The sequence below is a fragment of the Tachysurus fulvidraco genome, chromosome 17 (assembly GCF_022655615.1).
Source record: "Tachysurus fulvidraco isolate hzauxx_2018 chromosome 17, HZAU_PFXX_2.0, whole genome shotgun sequence".
NCBI lineage: Eukaryota > Metazoa > Chordata > Actinopteri > Siluriformes > Bagridae > Tachysurus > Tachysurus fulvidraco.
Window position 1 is genome coordinate 14,872,070 of NC_062534.1, and position 24,015 is coordinate 14,896,084.

At 36.5% G+C, this 24,015-nt stretch overlaps 1 protein-coding gene across 2 annotated transcripts in view; it reads left to right on the forward strand.

Annotated features, from left to right (window-relative positions):
- The first annotated feature begins 169 nt into the window (after positions 1 to 169).
- The window catches only part of pigg (phosphatidylinositol glycan anchor biosynthesis class G), a 112,088-nt gene continuing 88,242 nt past the window's right edge, over positions 170 to 24,015 (forward strand). For both annotated transcript variants that reach the window (XM_047802273.1, XM_027135519.2), the window contains exons 1-3: positions 170 to 629; positions 757 to 962; positions 23,031 to 23,240. In XM_047802273.1, the coding sequence (XP_047658229.1) occupies positions 476 to 629; positions 757 to 962; positions 23,031 to 23,240 (570 nt within the window). In that variant the 5' untranslated portion in view covers positions 170 to 475. The remainder of the gene's footprint in view (positions 630 to 756; positions 963 to 23,030; positions 23,241 to 24,015) is intronic.

Consider the following 24,015-nt stretch of genomic DNA (forward strand, 5'->3'; position numbering starts at 1 on the left):
GGGGATTCTACTTGTTACATTCAAATATACACTGTTTTGCTTAGTTTTAGTAGCAGGACAGAAAGTTTTCAAATCAGAAAAGTCTAGATTAATGCCAGATGATGTCTCGCCTCTCCTCTGGCTTTCCTCGTGTCTCTCTGTTTGTGTGTCACGCGATTTGAACTTCTCGCTTGCCGTAGCGAGACTTTAATCAAAACACGGAAGTGTCAAAATACAACCTCGTTTAAAAGTCCATTGATTAAGAGTGTGCTGTTGGATATTAGATACTGATCGGGGTTCTGTGTGTTTGCTCAGCCAACTTATCGACTCTTTAAAATCAAGGTGTAGTATTGTGATGCTCGTGAACATTGTTTTTGGTTAACTGGTTGGGGATTAAGGTCAGATATGTAGTGGAGTCATATGCTGTATGCTACTAGTGCTACTGCTAATAATAACAATAACAAACAATAACAAACAATAACCCCGATCTATCAACATGAAGCTGAGTTCATCAGTGTTCTCTGCCTTCTGTCTCATTATTGAGTTACTCGGCATTGTCCTTTTCTTGAGAGGGTTTTTTCCAGTTCCAATCAAGTCGTCTTTATCATCAAAGAGCAAATTATCAGACCTGCCAGCAGAACCAGTAGTAGGTAAGAAAGAGCTTCATTACTGAGATGTTACTTTCATATTAATGTGATCCTGGTTACCATAGTTTGCTCTTATGTTCTGGAGATGATCAGTAATATATATCATCAGCATATTGTCTTTCTTTTGCAGGAAGTAGCCCAAATTCGACCAAAGTGCCTCCTCCATTATTCAACAGAGTAGTCATTGTGTTAATAGATGCTTTAAGAGATGACTTTGTATTTGGGCCCAATGGGAAGAGGTTCATGCCCTACACCAGGAACCTAGCGGAGAGTGGATCATCTCATAGCTTCATCGCTAAAGCCAGACCTCCGACTGTCACCATGCCTAGAATCAAGGTGAGTCTGTGCATGTGGCTGTGTAGAAATTTGTTTGTAACTGTTTTTCAAAGCACATCGTTACGTCAGATGATTTGTTAATAATACTTTGTGTTAAATGGGGTGGATTAACTGTTTACATGCTGTTTTGCACACTTTCTGCTCTTTTGCACAAACTGTTCAACATTTCAAACGTTTTGCACATACTGTATAATATCTGTCACTTTGCACATACTATCCAATATTTCAGTCATTTGCTGTCTTTGCACAATTTTATACATTATCTCAAGTACCTGCTGCTAAGAAACTGTTCATTCTAGTATTACTGCACGAAATATTATTTGAACAGTCGGTATTCACATATAGTATTCACAATGGTCGGCGCTGTTTCTGTTTACTGTTTATTTTTGTACTTTTTGTATTGTCTTGTAACTTTTTGTATGTACTGTCTTTTGTCCTGCACTGTCTTCTGTCTTGTCCTGCACTGTTTGCACCAAGTTGCACAGTTGCACTTTATGTGGCTAGGACTACTTACAAGTCCTTAGCCCTGTCTTTTTTTTATGTAACACCATAGTCCTGGAAAAACGTTGCCTCATTTCACTGTGTACTGCAACAGCTATATATGGTTGAAATGACAATAAAAGCTTCTTGACTTGACTTGAATTAACTTGGATGTAATCATGCCTTAAGTTCTCATAAATCACTCCTCTGTGATAGATCAGATACAGATTAGTATTTTGATAGTTGGCACAACTGTAGTGGACAGCATGTCATGGCAGAGCTTGAAGGATCAGGGTTTGATCCTGAGTTGCAGTTGCCGTCTGTCTGGTGTTTTGCATGATTCTCCTTGTGCCTGTGGGATTTTTCTTTTGCTGCATCCCCAGACTTAATACCCTAAGTGTGAATGAGTGAGTGTGGTAACTTGATCATCTGTGGTGTATTTCTGTCTTGCACCCAAGTCTTATAAGGATTAGGTGCTGGCTTCTCAGTGTTCCCTACTATGATAAAGCAGCCACTGAAGATGAGCCATTCACTAATGATATGATATAGAATGATATAGAATTTCTAGGACACCGCCAAAATGGTGACAAAATGGATTTGTGCAAGATTAGATCAATTCTAAAGAAGTAGTATACTTCACAGTACACAATTAAAAACAAATGCAGTCCTTTTTTTTTTTTACAATTTGTCCTGCTTGTTAAAAAATATGCTGTTATCTTATGCTCAGATTAATTAAAGGTGTTTTTTTTTATCTTGGGAATAACCTGTGTTTAACTTGAATGTTTTGCGAGTACATCTGTTTGCAAATGATCCAGGTGCTTCAGATTGGACTGCTTCACATGGACATGGTTACATGTGACCTTTAAAAAAAATAGCCCCATAATCTGCCTTATTTATTTCACTTAGACACAATATATACTGTACTTCGATCAACCATAACATTAAAACCACCCGCTTAATATTGTCTAGTTCTCCCTTATGCTGCCAAAACAGCTCTGTTTTGTTGAGGCATGGACACTTTGAACTTTGTGTCATGTTCCTTAAACCATCCCTGAAATAAAATTTTCAGTGGGGAATACTGATTGTCATGAAGTGATGTAGTTTGTCTGCAGAAATGTTTAGATAGGTGGTAAGTGTCAAAGTAACATCTACATGAATGCTCAGACTAAAGGTTTCTCAGCAGAACATATTGTTAACATGATGCCACGCACTTCTCCGGTCAGTGGTTTTGTCGTTTGGCTTTGTGTTTATCTGCTGGATGTGTGTATATCTGATGGTTGTGTATATATCTGCTGGATGTGTATGTATATCTGATGGTTCTGTATATATCCGCTGGGTGTGTAAATCTGTTACTTGTGTGGCTTCCTTTCTGTGATCGTCCAGCAGATAGCAGTAGAGTCCTTTCATACTGAGATATCTCCCAAATCATATCATCCCATTTTTTCCCCATTACTGTTACGATATGGAGAAACCGTGGCAGTAAAACAATGCTGTTGCCCCCAGAAATGTCTTGCACTTCAGCATGATAGAAATAACCCTGCCAACTGGGAGGTGTTTATTTTCAGACTGATAAATATTTTAGGTGGTTTGGATTCTTCGTTGTTATATTAAGAGGGAACTGCATGAAATCATTGCACCTGCTTAAAGGATACCGATTCACTACACACAGTCTTCTTTATATTTGCAGATTATTAGACTTATTAAACCCATAAAGCAGCCCAAATCAAGAGGATCACTGATACTAGTGAACAAATTCTGACACTAGGTCAGGGTTGTATGAGATCACAGTGATATATGATCATTTACTGTATGTCAGTCATGCTATTTTTCTGATATAACAGCATTGTCATTTCTCAGTAAATAGGTTAAAAAAGTTCTTAACTACTGTTCATGCAGTTCCATGCTTTATGCTTTGTCAGACTGTGCGATCAGGTTCTCCTTAGAAGTTCGTACTTACATGTTTGGAAGTCATGTGAGTTCAAGTCACCTTTGGTCGAGGCACGATGTCTCTTCTCTTAATTAACAAAAAAAAAAAAAAAAAAAAAAAAATAGAAGCAAGTTTTTTAAACCCTGCTTTGAGAAAATCATTATTGTGTTGTTTTTTTTGTGTTTCATTTTGAATAAATAGAAAATAGCTGAAATTAGCTTTTGAGACAAGTAAACATTCAAATTCAACACATTTACTACGAACTACAGACGTTGCATTCGTTAATTACACTGTGTTTTCTGACTGACTCTCGAACCTCAAAGAAAATCTCCATAAATACGACCCAGTGGTGATGTTTGTGTGCGTTATTCGTTAATACAATCTTTCCGACATGACTTGAATGCATCAACGGTCCCCCCCTACCTCCCATGATGATAGCATGACTCTGTTGCCTCCCTGGTAGGACTTGATTAGAGACACAATAGTGTTTATATAATATTCTAAGCATATATGATGTATGGGTGGTAAAAAATATAAGCAAATATCACAACCTGGTTGAGAAATATCAAACACAATGTACAGAGGAGACACCAGAGTGTACTTAGCCTATCGGATCTGAAAAAATATGTGCAAGCAGGCAGCCCCCAACCAAACACACACACAGACACAAATTTTATTAAAGCTTCATGCCTACAGCCTAGATGTTCCCACTACAGACTCTAATTCCCTAGAAAACCCTTCTATCAACTTCTTGTGCCTGGGTGCCCAAGGTCATGTATTGTCTAAAGAGATCCCATAGAAACTGCATGCGTCGATTCGTCCAACACCGACATTAACGTGAAATATATCCAATTAGAGTACATTCATAAGGTTTCCATATACAGGTACAAAAAGAAAGGATTACAAACCTTATTCTTCAAGATACATTTGTCTAATAAAAAGAGAGGATGGTATTTCAAACACTGTGCTAAGAATAGTCCATCAGCCAAATATTTTAAAGTTAGTGGTGGTTTTATTGAGATCGCCAGATCGTTGTCTGTATCCACACCTAATGAACGGTCGTTGCCGTAGTTGCTTTGCTTGCACCAGCCTTGTTGATCAGTGTTCTATGGTCTCTCTTTCTAGGTCCTCACACTTTATTTGTCGCCGATCATTTCGTACACAACATCTGTGGATTGTAAATCATGTCTCCGAACAGCTCACACTTGACGACTAGTCAGAACATTAAAGCTAAAATCATGGAGCGTGCACTTCCTAAAGGAAAACGTTCATCAATCATGTGAATCGTTTTAGGGTTTTACGGTCACCCATAATTTTCTTAAAACAATTTCAGTTTTTCCTGAATAATAGTGGAATAATCTCTACTCCAAGTGTCATGTTTTAAATCACCTTTATGTTTGTCTTGTTACAGGGATGGACAAATACGTGGAATAGACTATAAGATATGATCTCGATTGTTAAAGCAGCATCTTGATATCTCAAAAGCTGATGTGTGAAATAGAACTATAACTATAAATTATTTGTCTGTAACTTTACTTAAAGTACGGTCATGCAGAAAAAGAAAGTATACCCTGCTTCGATTTGGGAGAGAAATAGGTTATTTTGTGCTCACCGACAATAAATTAAAGTAAAGGTTTTCTGCACGGGTTTCTGTCTATCACGTCATTATAAAGACTCTCTTATATCTTGTCTCTCTTTTATCCACAATTGCTTCAGTTCAGTAATGTTTGAGGGCATTAGTTCATGCACAGTTCTTTTAAGATCTCACTAAAGCATCTCATTGGAGTTAAGGATTGCATTTTAACTCGGGTATTCCAGCTCTCATATATATATATATATATATATATATATATATATATATATATATATATATATATATATATATATATATATATATATTACTTATGTAAACATTCAGTTGTTGATTTGTTGGTTTGCTTTGGATCATAGTCCTGTTACATGATTCAGTCTCAGCCACATTGGTGAGGACCACACAACTGTATTAAGACCCTGAAAAATAAAAACAAAGCAATTATAGAGGGTGTATTTTTATTTCTCACGATTGTTCTTTAGGTAAAGTTCTAGGCAAATCAGAATATAAATATGTAATCTTTTTCACGCAGCCATTGATTGTAGGTTTCACTAATAATCTGCTAATAATCCTTTGTTGATTGTTGCCTCGAGTCATTTCAGGCACTTCCTTTAAAAAAAGGATAGATCGAAATCATCTAATCCTTACATCCCAAGCAGGACAAGCAGATTTAGTGTCTTAGGTATTAGCTTGTTTACTCGTAGTTGCCTGGCAGACATGTACTGCTTGTAAACTACTAGAAAAAAAGAAAGAACCCTACTCCTTATTGATATTCACAATAAATGTTTATATTTGGTTCGCTTGTTTGAAGGTGCATTAGGTAAGATTAGCCTTTATCTTGCTCACTGCTCATACTTTACCCGGGGTTATCAGTTAATCCTGGATATTCATAGTCTGTTGTTTCACACTGTACATTCTTAAATCCTGTCTTAATGTTCTGATTTGCATATTTGCGGTGTCAACAACCGTGATTGAATAAATACAGCATGCAACCGCTTTAAATAACGGCTTGTCTCACGGTTTGACATCGATGAGAACAAAAAAAAGGACATGTCTGTTATCCTGGATGTGAGTAGGTAAGGTTATCTTTCACAGCCTTCTCACTTTTTAGCGTTTTTAAGTTTGTTGTGAAGTTTTGGCTCAATATCCAACTTCGCTATTGAACGCATTTGTGACGTTTAGTGTTTTGCTGCCTGAGTTGTTTTTGATAAGTGTTGTTATACAGAGTTGTTTTTGATAAGTGTTGCTATATTTTGGTTTTTAAGCTGTTCAAACATTCTGAGATGTTCTAACTCCACATGGTTTTACACTGTACACTTTTGGCACTGAATGGTGGGGTTACTAACCTAGGGGTTAAAATCGATGCTGACCTCAGATCAGGGCAGTTGTTAAATCAAGTTTTTTTCAATTAAAGCAGCTGGCCAAAGTAGTAGTATTTCTTTCGAGGCATCACATTGAGACAGTAATCCACGCCTTTGTCACCTCTCGGCTAGATTACTGTAACGCACTGTATGTGGGGGTTAGAGGAGCTTCTGTTGCTCGTCTGCAGATGGTTCAAAACGCACATCCCCTCTATTTTAGCGTCACTTCACTGGCTGCCCATACATTTTAGGATCCATTTTAAAATTCTCTTATTTGTTTTTAAATCTCTAAATGGTCTTGCCCCACCCTACATATCTGAGCTGTTAGACCCTTATAGACCCACCCGTTCTCTCAGGTCAGCTGATCAATTGCTCCTGAATGTGCCCAAAACAAAACGGAACCTTAGAGGGGACCGGGCCTTTGCTCTAGTAGCTCCTAAAATGTGGAATGATCTGCCACTGCCCATTAGACTGGCCTCTACATTGTCTTCTTTTGAGTCGCTTCTTAAAACCCACCTTTTTTCCTTGGCCTTTGACACCTGATTTTGACATTTTGTTTCTTAATTTGTTTTTCTTGTATGAGTTGTGTGTGTTTTTGTGTTTATATACTCTTCTGTACTGCACTTTGGTAAACTTTGGTTGTTTTTAAAGTGCTTTATAAATAAAGTTTGATTGATTGATTTGATTTGATTGATTGATTGATTGATTGATTGGTTAACATACGTGTTGCTAATCATGCTTCTGAGCTGTCTTTTAAAACCCAGGGTAAAAAGTAGTCCTGACTTTGCTTCTGAATTAGTGTGAACTGTTTCAGTAACCAGTTTATAATGAGAATAATCAGGGTTAAACCTTATAGTGTGTGAAATAAACCAGTTTGAAGTCATATAATGTAGAAAAATGACTAGACCAGAGAGATCAGGCCACATGCTGCGTAAACAATACTGTTAGTTAGTGTTATGTTATTAACTGTCAATCTCAGTTTATATATTTATTTGTTCACCACTTGAAAGCATTATATATTAGGGATATTATGGACCTTTTTTTTTTATAGTTTTTGTAATTTCCAGCTTAGATTATGATTTGGAACTCTTTATAGAAACCCTATTGCCCTGACCGTATACTTTCCTGGCCTTGCTGTGTTTGCAAAATGCTCTTTTGTTGATATTTAATACTACTTGGATTATTTCTTTTGTCAGAGCTAGGATTTAATCTAAATCTGAAAGTAGAGCGAGTCTGGTGAGAAGACAGCCTTTCATGTGACTCCTTTTTCTTGCTGTATCTTATTTTCTGGGTCACTGCTTACACCTATTCACTACCAGAAAAAAGACAGGGGGAGAGAAGTTGCACAAAGAGATCTGTACAGAGTCGTCTCTAAAGAAATGCTTAGAGGGTCTTGACACTCCTCAGGCCTTTTCGTGAAAGGTCTTCATCCTGTTTCATTCTCTTCCTTGGTACATCCATTACCAACACTGAGTAGGGTAATGGGCAGAAATTAGGCAAACTGATACATTTAATAAAATCTTTTCAATAATTTTTGCTTATTGTCATATTGTGTGTGTGTGTGTGTGTGTGTGTGTGTGTGTGTGTGTGTGTGTGTGTGTGTGTGTGTGTGTGTGTGTGTGTGTGTGTGTGTGTGCTCTCCTGTGTGTGAGTGTTACATTATGTTACAAATCCTCATAATATATTAACCTGGTAATTTTTTACCAGTTCACTGGATATTCTAAGGTAATGAAAATAATTAGATTTTAAAATAAATTTAAAAAAAAAATCTTACCTGACATTTTTTATCAGTATAAACAAATGAATTATTTTACCGCCACACTATTATAAGATTAGTGTGCTTTCAGTGTGAGATTGGGTTAACCCAATTTAACCTGGTTGAACTTAACCTTCAAATTTGAGATGATTATGATCTGCTTGTGAAATGGGTTTGAGATCACCATTTACTTTAAAGGTATATAGATTTGTGTGAAAAAAAAAAACACAATAAAATAAACACAATAGGCTATAGAAATTCATATGGTCCACTATAAATTCTTAAAGCACTGAGCCATCCTTTCATATGAGCCATTAATCCCCACTGTGGACTGCAACAATGCAAAGAAATCCAACACTTAACCTGGGCATCATAAATTCCATTTTTTGGCCTCTAGTAAAAAGCCTTAAAAACACAAGACATATTTGTACAGTAGTCTCTTTGTATATAAAACCTAAATGAAATGGAGTCATAGAGATAAAATCTCATGATTGTTTTTCTTTCTGAAAAAATATAGAACCTTCTGAAAGGTTTTTCCATGAAATGTCTCACAATGGGTCTGGGTCTGATTTATCAAGCTGAATATGAACAGCTTTATTTATAAATCTTTCATATAAAAACTCATGCTTGGAAAAAAATTGTATGCATTTACGTTTACAGTACATTTATGGCATTGGCCAGATGCCCTTATCCAGAGCGAGGTACAGAAGTCTCCAATGAATACAACAATACTGGTTCACTAAGACACAGTCTAAGGAAACCATCAGTCTAAAAACTCTGTTGGGAGGAAATATAGCATTTGTTTAAGTATTTAAAGGAAGTGTTGTGAGGTAGTTCTTCACCCACTGTTTGTAGACAGTCAGTGACTCAGCTCAGGGGAAGTTCCACTACCTCTGTGCCAAAACAGAGAAGAGTCAATGAGTACCTTCCTTGTACCTTAATTGATGCTTGGTGGGATCAGTAGAGCTGTGCTAGAAGATCTGAGTAAGTGAGGTGCAGTATAGTGATAAGAGCTTTGAGGTATGGTAAGAGGATAGATGGTCTATTTTTAGCTTTGTAGGCAAGCATCAGTGTTTTGAATTCGATGCGTAAAGCTACTGGAATCCAGTGGAGAGAGTGCAGCAGTGGGGTGCTGTGGGAGAACTTGGGCAGGTAGAAAACAAACTGACCATCAGGAAAATTTTGTGAAACCCAATTGTTGAATTGAATGCCATTAAAGGTAAGGTCTCCGATTTTTGAGAAATGCTTTAGAAAACTGAGTCGGGCCGAAATCTAAACAAAAATCAAAACGGTTTTAACACTGACTAGGAGGATAAAAACAAAGAAAGAAAGTGAGAAAAGGATTACGATAAGGCAAAAAGTAGGATGTTTTAATATAGGATCAGCTTTCCAGCACTGGAGAGAACTGAAGGAGCGGGAAGTTGGCTGCATATTCACAGATTGGAGTTCCCGAGTCAATAACTCCTGAGCTAAACGCTGTTACTACACAAATAACACCTCTTTTCTATCGTAGTGATGTAGAGAGGCAGCTACAACCTCGTTTTGCTAGTAACAGCGTTTAGCTCAGGAGTTACTGACTCGGGGAAACTCCAATCTGTGAATGCGCGCACATGCACACTGAACACTCTCTCCATACATATTGACAAGACCTGCCCCTTTCTGCTCATTGGCTACACATTTGTTTTGATTTTTGTTTTGTTTGGCGGCCTAACACAGTTTACAGACGCATTTCTCAAATATCGGAGACCCTACCTTTTAATGAAAGAAAGTGAATTAAATCAAACCTAGCAATTTATTAAGACAAATAAGACCATTTATGACAATTATGACAAAAGCAAAGCCACTGTACATAAACCGTAACATTGCCTCAGCTGAAGAAAGATTGAGGTTATGCTTTGGAGTGAAGGGATATTTAAAAACTGCTATGTTTTTTCCCGCAGGATAAAAGGTGGCTTATAAATTGGTGCGGTTTGAGATCTTTTTTTCTGCACTATTTTTTACTTAAAAAATAACACCACTTCCTTTACCTCAATTAATACTCAACTAATTTACCTATTGTATTTTGTCTCCAGATGTTGAACTTGTAAGTGCAATCATAGTGCTCAGTATAAATTTTAATTTGCATAGAAGTGAGACAAAAATCACACTCACTTCTGGCTTTTCTGCCTTTTGTATCACCGTTTAGTAGTCGTCTCTTATCTCCAGCCCTCTGTGTGTAGTCCCATTTATGGTGTTTTTAAGTTATCATTAAATGCAAATTAGGGTTGTACCAATACCACTTTTTCTCTTCCGATCTGATACCAGAGTTTGCCAGTATCGGCCGATACCGATCCGAAACCTGTGTTCTTTTCTACCTTTAAAACTAAAGAATGTAAACAACTCGTTTAGTTATTAAGATTTATTTGTATCTGGCAAAGAAATGCAAAATTGCCCACATTAAGGTTTCTTGTGTTTTCATTATTCATCCAGTAAAGTATTAATGCAGTAGCAAACAGAACTTTTAACAGTTAGTGGTATAACAATCTAAACCATATACTGCAATTATTAAATTAAATTATTTTCTGAAGAAAAGGCAATATTTTAAAGTGAATCTTATATTAGAACTCTTGAAACACAATGCAAAATGTATTAAACAGTAAACCTTGCACCCAAATGAGCAAAATAATATATATTATTTAATACTATTCATATTATTACTCTTTTAAAAAAAAAAAACAACATAAATTTATATTTGTTAATTATTTCAACTACTATAGGAAGCCCTTCAAAAAATGTGCACACCTCTACCATAAACACCATAGCAACCATATTCCTGCATAAAATGATCATCTTACTAATGCATGTTAGACGGCAGGCAATGGTAAACAGGAAATGGGCATTATATACAAAGAAATCTCCTCACATGGAAGGTGCATGTGAATCCTGATACCAGCTAAAATGGGTAAGCTGTAGCTCGAGAAAACGTGTTATGCTCTGGAACATGCACTTAACACTTAACCACATACTTCCTGTAAATAATATGTTAGTGTACTGTAAAAGGAATAGATATTCTGTGGATTTTATCTGAGAAGACGTTCTCTTTTGTCACCACAAAAACCTGTTGGCTTTGCTCAAATAATTTTGGAGCATAAATTAAAGGAAAAAAACTGAGCAAACATTTCATGCTATTTGGTGAAAGTCTCAAATGCAACTCATTTTCAACGAGGAAATAAATAATAGAAGGTTAAAGCATATGAAGCTCTGCAACACTGGAGATGACCTTTTCTCTGACTGTAAATATATGAGTTTTACCACAGCAGGTTTATAATCTCTCAGGAAAAGAGCCAATGAGACCCCATGGTGCCTGATAGAATGTTTAACTTGCGTGCTTGTGTATGTGTGTGTGTATGTGTGTGTTTGTGTGTTTGTATGTGTGTGTGTGTGTACTGTGTGTGTGTGTGTGTTTGTGTACTGTATGTGTATGTTTGTGTGTATGTGTATATGTGTGTGTGTTTGTGTGTTTGTGTACTGTATGTGTATGAGTGTTTGTGTGTTTGTGTATGTGCGTGTTTGTGTACTGTGTGTATATGTGTGTGTGTTTGTGTACTGTATGTGTATGTGTGTGTGTGTTTGTGTACCGTGTGTGTGTGTGTGTGTGTGTGTGTGTGTGTGTGTGTGCGTACACTGGCAGCATCTCAGAAGGCTTGCTTAATACTTTTCCTTGTTGGTTTACATTTAACCCTCAAACTCTTTCTTCATAAATGCTGAGAGAGAAAAAAATCATGTTTGGAAATATGAGCTTCTTTGGCTTCTTCTTTGCAGGTCCTTGCCTGAGACACATTAAGCCTCTTCCATGTTTTATGAGCTAATCAATATCTCATAAAAGTTTACACGAGTAGGCAGTGATCCTTTTACAGTGTCCTAGCTCAGAGTTACCCTGTAGAAGTGGCAGGATGTAAAGGCAATTTGGAGAAAACTTCAGCTGATGGGATTTCGCGTCAATGCGAGCGGTAGACAGTGTTATATTGCATGATGGAAGCACATCCTGTCTCCTTGTCCAAAAAAAACCCAACCATCCAAATAAGGTTTTCTTGTTCTCTTTAATACTTAGATTTCCTCTGCTAAATATGTTTTTTTTTCCCTTTTCGAAGGCTATGGGCTTATTCCTAATGCAGAGATGATGGATTTTTGCCATAGTTTTTTTTTTTTTGTAGATTTTCTACATCTTAGGCTCTGTATTAGGGAGGAAAAAGTTAGCATCACTGTGAGACTGAAACTTTTGAAGTGTCTCTTGGCCACACCTCACTATTCTTTCCCCATTCATTGGAATAAATTCACAAAAAGATTAGCTGTTCCTCTTTATACAGTAGCTGCTAGCCTGGCTTTCTGTGGCAAGCCTACAAAACCAAAATAGCTGGAATTTGGAATTTAAATAGGGTTAGCAGAAGGATTTGTGTCAGAAATATAAAACCATTGATTGCTCAATTCCCTCTCCATTCCCCCTTTGTTGGAGCTCAAATGATTTTCTGATTATTGAGTTAGCAAGCGCTTAGTATTTCACACAAAGACAGACGTGCCGGTAGAATCGTTTCTCATCACGTCCACTATCATTTTCTCAAGAGTTTAGTCTGATGCAGTGTTCATTATAGCCTAGAGTCATGTCAATAGCATATTTCACTTCAAATTCACCAGGAAATAATTCAAGAGATTTTTTTTTTTCTGTTGAGAAAATAGTTCTATTTTCAGGACCATTAAGCAATTTTGCAGGGCAACAGTTTCTATGTCTACTGTATGTGAGTTCTGTGTGCGATTTCTCAGTGGATCCAGTTCCTTTTTTTTTATTATTATCCTTAAAATCTTTCATTTGTTGAATTGTTATTGTAGATTTCATATTATTTAACCAATCTTCTCATTCTGCAAAAGTTTGTTAAAGCCAATGATCATTTCCGTAAAATGTAGACGCTGCTGGGCTTTTTTGGTGATGGAGCTGGTGTTGAGTGACCAGGTGAAGTTCTCCACTAGATGAACACCAAGAAATTTGGTGTACTTGAAGATCTCTACAGATGATCCGTGGATGTTCAGCAGAGTGTGGTCAGGCAGTTAGCTGTTGCACCTCCTCTCTGTATGCTGACTCGTCCTTCTTGCTGATGAGACCCACCATGATCGTGTCATCGGCGAACTTGATGATATGGTTCGATCCGTGCATTGCTACACAGTCGTGAGTCAGCAAGGTGAACAGCAGTGGGCTGAGCCTACCTGGCTGTGCACTTCACCAGACCTGCCGATTGCCATTCTTTTTGTAACACACTTGATGGGGTCCTATGGTATCCTGGTCTGTGGAGAGTCATTTTAATTTTCATTTTTTTTTGTCTGCAGTGTTAGCAGCTTGACCTTATGTTCTTATGAACCACTGTCTGAAATTTTAAGCATCAAAGCAACCTGGCACTCACTGTATCCTTATTCCAGTAAAGCCAGAATTGAACCTTTTCCTCTTTTAAATCCTTTCTTTTCAACTTTTTTCCACATGTTCAATAGATATTATTTAGCTCAAGTACCTTTTGAGGTACTTCTAGCATTGTTTTTGGCAGAGGATCGAAATGATGACAGTGGTGGTTTTTATACTTTTCCTTGTTAATTGAGATGATCACAGAATCAGTACTTCATTAAACAGAATGAAGTGTGCCTATGTTGGAATTCAGCAAACGCTTTTATGGAATGGCTGCCATCATGTAGACGTGCTGATTTAAGCAGAATTTGGACTTTTCTCTTAATAGCTCTAGGTGTGAAGGTCAGGTGTCCACAAACCTTTGGTCAAACAGTGTACAGGTATGTGCACTGCAGTTTCTACCTAAATTGATTCCCCCCAAACTGATAACATCAAAAGTGTTAACCTTCCACCTACATACACTCAAAATCTGTTACATAAAACATTACCCTAACTGCAATTTCAAATGCAAATCCTTTTTATTAATTTGTAAGCACCGACTTAAAAAAATAGTTTTTATGGCTAAAACCCAAAACTGTCGCAACTCGAAATTGTCGCCTGATGAAGTTCAGCTGTGTTTTGTTGGTTGCTATCAGCATGGGCTCTTTGTCACTGCCTCTGAACATCTTGGTGTTTTGGGGGTGTTTAATTGCTGGCTAGGAAAATTTATTTGACTCTTTTGAAACTGTGTGTCTTCTTTTTCTTGTGTGTGGGCAGTATTTTTTGCAACAGATTTAGTCTTAAAAGGTGGATTAGAAAGTGTATGCATTTAATAGTTTTTTGTCCAAAGAATGAAATTTGATTAGATTTTCTTTATATAATTTCAGAGTATTTTTCCTCAACCTCTCACTCAAGGATGCCAATAATTCAGCATTTGACCTTTTAGACTTTGGTAGCATTATGTGTATTTACTTATAATTGTATTTGTATTCATGGAAAAAATTGAACAAGTACCAAATTTTAAATGTCAAACACAAAAAAACTCCATAAACCTGCACTCAGGATGAATTGGCTATATTTTATGAGAATCGCTCATGCAGTAGAGCAAATGGAAATCAAGTTCTTTTTCTGTTTGCCTTTAATCAGTCCAATCTGTTCCCTTGTGTGTGTATTTTGGCTTTGGTGTGTGTCTGTGTTTATGTATTTTGTTAAGGACTGTTCTGCTGCTTTAAATGATAAAATAATTGGAAGTGTACTGTTTATTAATGGAGACTTTTGTTTTTCCCTTCCATACCCATGAGAAATGAATTGTTAAAGAAGCTGTCAGTAAAGCAAGTGCAGCAGTTTTAATGTCTAAAGATGTGAATGAGAGCTGATTAGATATCTAAAAACATGCGTTTTAATTCATGCTATCCCTCATTGACGGTTCTAAGCATGCTCATTTTTATTCTCAATGTATTCCTAAAACTCAGCATTATTGTTATTATTATTATTATTATTATTATTATTATTATTATTATTATTATTATTATTATTATTATTTAAGTTACTCATCAGAAAAGAGAGTTTTGTAGTAGACAATGTACAATGAATAATGTTGATGTGGTCATGTGGTCCACTGAGGGGAGAAGCTCCTGGATGTGAACTGACCAAAAGTCAAGGACCTCTATACGATCAGGACAGTGAAAATTTCTGCTGACATCAAACATCTTAACAACCACTTACGTTTACACTTATGTCATTTGGAAGACGCTCTTATCCAGAGCAACTTACAGAAGGGCTTTTGAAGTCTCCATTACTAAATATGTTGATACTTTTTCACTAGGACACAGACTGAGACTACCATCAGTCTAAAACTTTGTTGGGAGATAATATAACTAATTCTTTTTTTACTATAATCACTATTTTTTTTTTTAAAACAAGTGCTTTCTTGTACCACCTCAAGCTTTGTAAAGCTGTCATCACAGAGATGCTACAGGTCCATCATATCCAGGTCCATCATTTTCTCACCGACTTTACAGTTCAGCCTCTGCAGTCCATCGCAGCTTTTACTCAACTGCGTCAATATATTCTGCACAGGAATTGTGATTATATGAAAAAAGAAACACAAAAGACATCCTGTCAGTGTCATAGTTTGTGTATTTTGCATGGTATCATTGTTTAATCTGCTGCAATGTTTTTTTTGTTTTTGTTTTTGTTTTTCATGTTGATCTGTATATTTTGGTGTATTGTTGCACACTGGCACCAATTTCTGTAAATTCATAGGCAATATCACCAGACCATAGGTTTTTTGACCAGACTGTTAAATAAATAATTTATTTATTTGTAGTTACCTTGTAAACTACCCAGTTTTACACTGCTCATACTTTACCCAGGTTAACAGTTAATCCTGGATATTCATAATGTTCCATTTAAATACATTCCCAGACCCTGGGTTAATGATCTTATTTGCATAAATATAAGATCAACACTACTGTTTGGATAAATACAGTGTTTGACCACTTTAAATAATGTCTTCTGCTTTTAGATCAGAAAAAAAAAGACAGGTCTGTCTTTCTATGCACAAGCAGGTATTATGATCTTCCAGCTTTCTAATCGTTTTTGGTCTTTCTAAGCTTGTTGCACCACACGTTTACTGATATCCCATTTGTGTGATATTTCTAACTTTTCTATGGCACACACTTCCGTGATGCTCAGAGTTTTAGCGTCTGACGCTACCAAGTTGTTTTTGCTGAATGTTTCTATGTCTTGGTTTTCCTATGATATGAGGCACGTGCTGAACAATTTCTGATTAGGAATCTGTTGCTAAGCATCTAGCCATATAGTTCTAACATTGGACACTCACCAAAGTACTGTATAGTACAGCACAACGCTGTCACATAACTCCTCTGCTTGGGAAAATGTAGTTAACCTTGTAGTTAAGTAAGTAAATATTCTAGCCAGGCTTGATTATCATTTTTAACATACACTCTCTCTCTCTCTCTCTCTCTCTCTCTCTCTCTCTCTCTCTCTCTCTCTCTCTCTCTCTCTCTCTCTCTCTCTCTCTCTCCTATTATGCTCTCGTCTTTCCCTTTTTCCTCTGCCACTTAGAACAGCCAATTATATAATTCAGCACAGGTCTATGATCCTTACTTCCCTCTGCTCCGTCCTTAATTTGCAAGCCGGTGCTCTACCACGCCTCACTCCCACAAACACCATATGACCTTATGTTGAAGGATTAATTTGGAAGTGCTATGCTGACTTACCATGTATTAATTATTACCTGTGTTAATCTAGCTAACTGTTTTGTCATACATTACTGCATTATGTTAGCCTGGTCAGTGAGGTTGCCAGGTAACTTAAACCACCCCAATTAGCACTTCGCTGTGTAGTCTAACCATGAATCACACCTTAGTAGTTAGTATGTTGGCAAAAGTGATAACATTATTATTATTATTATTATTATTATTATTATTATTATTATTATTATTATTATTATAAGAAGAAGAAGAAGGATCAAGTTCATTTTCAACATTTACTTTCTTTATATAAAATATTTTAAAAAATGTTCTATTTATTGTCATTTTCCACTAAAAAAAAAGGAAAAATAAACTTGACCCACACTGTGTTTCACGTTTAGCTGAAAATACGAGGAGTAGCTGTTTAAGTTACATCATACAGTATACATACAGTATCATTTATTGTGATATTTGTACATAAAAGGAATTGACGAACACACAGCAGTGAAATTAGCCTACAGAGAAACTCACACACACTCTTTTTCCAGGGTCTACATTTCACTCAAGTCATTTTACACACACTGGTCATCTGCGCTTACTATTAAAGTTTTAAACATCACTCACAATTGTTGCTGGCACTAAGCTAAGTAAAACGCTAATGCTAATAAAATAGGTTCATTTGTGTGTCATCCGTAAACAAATGTTAAACTAGCAGAATTTTATTTATTTATTTATTTATTATTTGTTCAGAAACTACAAAAAGTATCCAGTTTGGTTGGGACATGTGGAGGACATACCTGAGTCTCCTTGTGCATTAAAACCTGTATACTAATTGTTATTTAATGAGCACTGTTTTTAAATTCCTTCTCAAGGGGCATCTCAAGACAATTAAAACTGCTCTCAAAGAAGATTTTCCGGACGTCCTGATTCGAAGCGTAGCAGGATATATTCTGCAAGGATAAACAAAGACAGAGTATTGATTGTGCTGCGTTTCCCACCTGAGCCCTGATCTGAGAAAATGGATATTTTAGCATTCATCCTTTTTTTTTTTTTTTGGGACACAAAGTACAAACATCCCAAGAGAGCATAGATGAGGGGAAAGAGGTGCTTATTCGCCAGTGGAAAATATTAGCCTATTTTAATATACTGTATATTTAACATGAATAAATAGCATGAGGGGAATTACATTTCATGAGGTGTCCAAGACAATACGCACAAAGTATTGAGATTTTTTTGAGGGTGGAGTAAAAAAAACCCTCCCTATTAATTATGTTCTTGCAGTTGTGCCAGTATAATTTGTTAGGTTCCTGACGCAGGCCTGATTTAAAATGCCGTTCAGCTCTCAGGGACACCATTTTGCACAGGAAAAAAAAAAAGTGCATTCTGTGTTTGATTCTCACAAGTCCTAGAAACTGTTTTGCTGCTTGCCTTCTAGCCATGCCAGTGGCATTCTGGTGGGTTCTGTGCACTCTCCTGTACAGTGATTACCATACACACACACACAAACGGGGGAAAGATCTAATTGCTTGTGTTTCAACTGTAAACACTACCAAGCCAGTTAATGAAAAACCCACGTGTTCATTCCAGAAGACAGGTTACTCTAATACGTGAGGAATGACACAGCTTTAAGGCTGAAAATGTGTAACTAATACTCATACATTTTACTTGACATAGTTGCATGCAGTAGGTGGATGAGAGAAAAACCGGATCGTGTACTTCAGGAATTTTAAAATTCATATATATATATATATATATATATATATATATATATATATATATATATATATATATATATATATATATATATATATATATATATATTTTTTTTTCTTTTTTTCTTTTTTTGAGAATGAAGTGAAAGGCATTTATATGAGTGTATAAGTGCAGCCTAGAAAGACATTGTGCGGTAAAAATTGGGAGCGCAGGTGGCTGGCTGTGACATGGTGAGGCTGAGGAGAAGAAATGCAGGGAGATACAGTAAATAGCAGGATGAATGCAGAGAAAAAGTGGCAGACTGCCGTTGACCCCATCCTTGTTCTTGTTAGTTAGAACTTGTACTCCTCTCTCTGAGACACTAATTGGCTCAGGAGACAATCAGTGTAATGTTAAAGCCTTTCGTGTGTGCAGTCAGAATAAACACAGTTATTATGGTGTGAATCGAATGCAGGAACGGGTGAAGAACAAACTGCATGGCTTTTATTTCTTTTTCAGAATTTTTAATTGTGCCGGAAGAAGTACTGCCTCTTGACACGCTGTTGGTGAATTTATGGCATTCTTATTAACTAGCAGACAATTAACTAGGTTCCTTTGAAATTTTACTAAAATTTCCATTTCAGTGTCATCCAAAGTTTTGAGAGTAATATCAGGTCTCACACACACTTTCCAACTTGTTATTTTTGTTAATGCTGAATACACTGAAACTTTCATTATTTCAAAGCACCTTTCAAAAACTGATGGGAAAGCGAAGTTGCTCTAAAAGCAATATCTAAATGATACGGGTAATGAGGACGTGATCGATCAATGCGAGTGCAAACATATAGAGAGTGCTTTAGGAAGACAATATAGCCCTTCAATTCACCCAGAGATTGTAATCTCCTTTGAGTTTAAAGGCGTTTTTATTGAAAGCAAGCAGTTTTGACAGGAACAAAGCTCTTTCATCAGTGTCATGTCTGCAAAGCTTTAGTCGTGTGAACAACCAGGTACACATTTGTATATTATTAATCATTTTTTTTTTATGTTTAAATAAACTGCTACTTTAAGATTGGAAGTATTTTTTCTGTACCGGTATGATGTCTGCCTACCATAGCAACACACAGTGATCTGTACACTCAAACATTCCACATACTGTATGCTAACACTAGTGTTTTATTACTATGTACATGGGAAAAAAAAGAATTACTTTTAAATGTCTTTAACCATCATTCGGCACTGTTACCATGGTGATATTTTTAACCATGGTTGGGAACAGGCTTACGCACAAGCTAAAAAAGCTATATCACCTGAATGCTAACAAAACATAGGGGCAACCTGCTGAAACTATAACGGCAGATATAAATGCCTCTTTTTTTGATAGGTTGGATGTACATGGATCGCAGTGATCCACCCTTACCGGAAGCAGTGAATTATGAGAATCAATCTGAGTATATATGAACCCGGGTCACTCGGCACCCTACTTTTTTATCCTCTCTACACGATTGACTGTTTCCTGTGATGCATCCGTGAAGTTCAAATTTCAAATTTGCAGACTGTAATTGTTCTCATTCCCAACACCCCCAACAAGGAGTCAAAGTACCATCAGTAGGATTAACAACTAGCCTCCAGGAGTAGCCAGCACAACCTTGAGCTCAACGCTGTTAAAACCACATCGACTTCAAGAAACGCAAATCTTCCCCCAATCCACTCATCCTTAATAACTCCTCTGTGAGCACTGTCACTGGGAAATACGATCACACGGGATCTCAAATGGCAGATGCATACATCATCCATCAACAAGGAAGCTCAGCAAAGGATGTGTTTCTTACGACATTTGGCATAGTTCCAGCTGCTCCAGGCTATAATAGTGCAATTCTGTACTGCCACTATAGAAAGCGTCCTTATGTCTGCCATCGTTATCTGGTTTGGTGCAGCCTCCACTAGAGGAAAGAGGAAGCTGCAGCACACCATCGAGAATGTTGAAGGAAAAAAGCAGAAAAAACCATGAATGATGTCTCGCACCCTTATAATGGCCTATTTCAAGAACTTGTCTGTGATTCCACTCTCTAATAACCAGAATTGCATGTCATTGAAGCAGCTTGTTTCCACTTGCAATTTTTGTTATTAGCCAGACTGACTAGGTAGCAGTCAGTAGTTAATGCTGACCTGCCTGTATTTCTGGTCCCTGCAACTGTATATTCCTTTTATATTATTATTATTATTAGTAGTAGTAGTAGTAGTAGTAGTAGTAGTAGTATTAGCAGTAGTAGTTTTAAATTTAAAAGTGGTATCTTCAACCACGAATATTCTGTATAATATTTTATCCCAACAGAGGTAAAGACATCTCACCCGGAAAGCCAACAGTCCTGACTGATTTTCTATCAGACTTGCAGCGATAACAGTAATTAATTTGTTTATACTGATTGAATATGTCTGACGGGTCGAATTCTGGTACAAAGGGTTAAATTAGTGGTTAGTATGTTTGCCTTTCACCTTGTGTTATAAGTTAAGTTCTATATTCTCCTTGTGTTCAATGGGTTTTCTCCAGGTACTCTGGTTTCCTCTCCAGTCCAAATATATGCTTTGTAGGCTGATTGGCTTCTTTAAATTGTCAGTAGTGTGTGATCCAGGATGTCCCCTGCCTTGTGCTCCTTTTCCCCCAGGATAGACTCCATGTTTCCTTGCAGCCCTGTGTTGAATATGCAGTACAGAAATGGATGGATGGCTGGATGGATATTATTAATAAATAGAACTATTTGTTATTTTTTATTTAAATACATTTTTGAATAATGTTCTCATTACTATATAATGTATCACTGCTATTATTTATTATATATCACAATTGTTACATTCCAATTAATGCATGCTGAACTGCATCCAGCTGCTATCTCTAACACTAATTCTCTACATTTATTTACGCTTTAGGTACAGTATTTGTATATTAGGATGGAAAGCGTGCTGTTTTTTCTGTGCTGTGTGCGTTGAAAGTATCGCGTCGTAACCAAACCACAAGAAAAAAAATTTCTGATAGCTGCATACTGCGAATAAAAAGGATTCTGATTCTGTTGCTATTCCACATGATTCATTTATTGTCTTGTTTATTCAGTCAAGGAGTAGATATTTGATTGACAGCTTTAAAAGTTTTGATCATCTTATGCATGTACACTAGATGCCAAAAGTATGTGGACGCATGTACATTTGCAGTAACCTCCATCTTCTGGGAAGGCCTGGAGTGTGACTGTGGGAATCTGTGGTCATTTAGATGCAAGAGCATTAGTGAGATCAGAAACAGATACTCTCTTGGTGTCAAGCGAGGAGGTCGGGTGCAGTCACAGTTCTAGTTCATCCCAAATGAGTTCAAGTTAGGGAAGATAAGGACTCTGTGTGGGATACGCAAGTCATTTAAACTTAACACAGCCTTTGTGCACGGGGGATGGTCACGCTGGAACATAATGATACTGGATCATTAGTTCTAGTGAAGTGGAATCTAATCTACAGCATAAAAAAGACATACAAACTATTGTGTCTGGAGAACAGTTTGGGGAAGACACACGTCGGGTCATGATCCAACATACATTTTGTGCATCTCAATCACAGGTTATAGCACTGCAATATCTGGTTAACCAGGGAAATTAAAAATAATAATAAATAAATAATAGAAAAAAGGTACATTTATACAAATACTGTATGATAACTAATTTTATTTTCTTCTTCTTCTTCTTCTTCTTCTTCTTCTTCTTCTTCTTCTTCTTCTTCTTCTTATTATTATTATTATTTATAGTAATAATAATAAAATAAATATTATTATAAGAAAATAATAATAATAATAATAATAATAATAATAATACTTAGTAGTATTATTAGTAGTAGTATTAGTATTAGTATTATTAATATATTTATTTATTTTATTATTTTTTGACATGTACGACCATAAAAACATTGTCTGTCTTTATAAACATTCATAGCTTATAGCTGTAGCTTTTAGCCATCTTGCAGTTTGTTAAACAGACTAAAGTTCATGAAAAAAACATCAATCATCATTTGGAAATGCACTTACAGAGCAATTTATTAGGAACTCCTATACTGCTATTCATGCTTGCACTTATCTAATCAGCCAATTGTGTGGCAGCAGAGCAATGCATAAAATCATGCAGATACAAGCCAGCAGCTTTGGGTTGGAATAGTGTAAAATGGGATCACATTCATTTTGACGGGGTGTGATTGCTGCTGTCAGACAGGCTGGTTTGTGTATTTCTATAACTGCTTCTATAATCTTCTGGGTTTTTCTAGAGTTTTGCGAGAAATAAAACAAAGGATGAAATCACAGAGATCACAGTTTTTCTACATTCTGATGTTTCATATGAACATGAAGCACTTGACTTGATTGACTCGACTGCATGATTTAATGCATTGTGCTGCTCTCACATGATTGGCTGGTTAGACACTACATAAACTTACTTGTGTTCCTAATAATGATCTGTGTATTTAGGTTTTCTTGAAGCAGGTTAGGTTTTTTTCTCTAGCTGCTAAATGTTTAGAGTAAAAACTTTGCTGTCAAGCTCCGTTTAGTTTCATTGCTCTCTTGATGTTATTAGATAACAGTAATTTTGTTCTCTACACTTTTGCTGTTCTTGGCTAGGCTCTGACCACAGGCAGCATTCCCGGCTTCATCGACGTTGTAATGAACCTGAACTCCCAGGCTCTCTTAGAGGACAACCTTCTCTGGCAGGCCAAGAACTCTGGCAAAAGGATCATCTTCTACGGTGATGACACATGGGTGCGGCTCTTCCCTAAGCATTTCTTAGAGTATGATGGCACCACGTCGTTCTTCGTCTCAGACTACACTGAGGTGAGGGATAACACAGGTTACTATGAGACTGTTTGTGCTGGAGAGGACAGGGAGTGAGGATTTCATTTCCAGGGTCATTTCTACTACTAGTGGGGAAAGTAAAAATAAAATAAAGTTAACAATAGAACATCATTGGACCTTTTTTTTTTTTTTTTTTAAATATTGATTCACCAGAAAATCCATAACATGTTATTTTATTTTACTTATTTATTTTCATTTTGTTATCCAATTCATGTAATGTTTATATAGTGGCAACTTGTATATTTATAGAATGCAACAAATAGAAAAGGTTTAAAGGTTTACAAGAAAACCAAAGGAGGAAGAACAGAAAAATGTGTGTTAAGAGAACAGAGCCATTTCCAGCTGTGGTAGCTGTAGTTGAGGACGTTCCAACGTTTAAGTGCTTACAGTAGTATGATTTCAAACTCGGGGATTCAGGAAGCAGTTCAGGAAGGTAAGATGGTCATGGAAACCTTTATATGTCATTATGCAGGAGTTTGTGCTTGATCTGACTGGTAGATTTTGCAGTATGAGGATTCGTTCAGCTGAAATTTGTACTGTATTTACTGCAGCTGCTGTATAGTTTTAGCCAAGAATTAGGGAAAAGGAATTTGTTAGAGAAACTAAGCAAAAGGTTGAAAACAATGCCTGTTTTTTTCCATGTCATACCCCATGTATCTTAAAGGCGAGAATATTTGGACAGTAATAATTTAGGGGTAATAATAAGTCAGGACGTTATCACACTGAGTTTGTTTGCTGCTGTCTGATTGTTTCT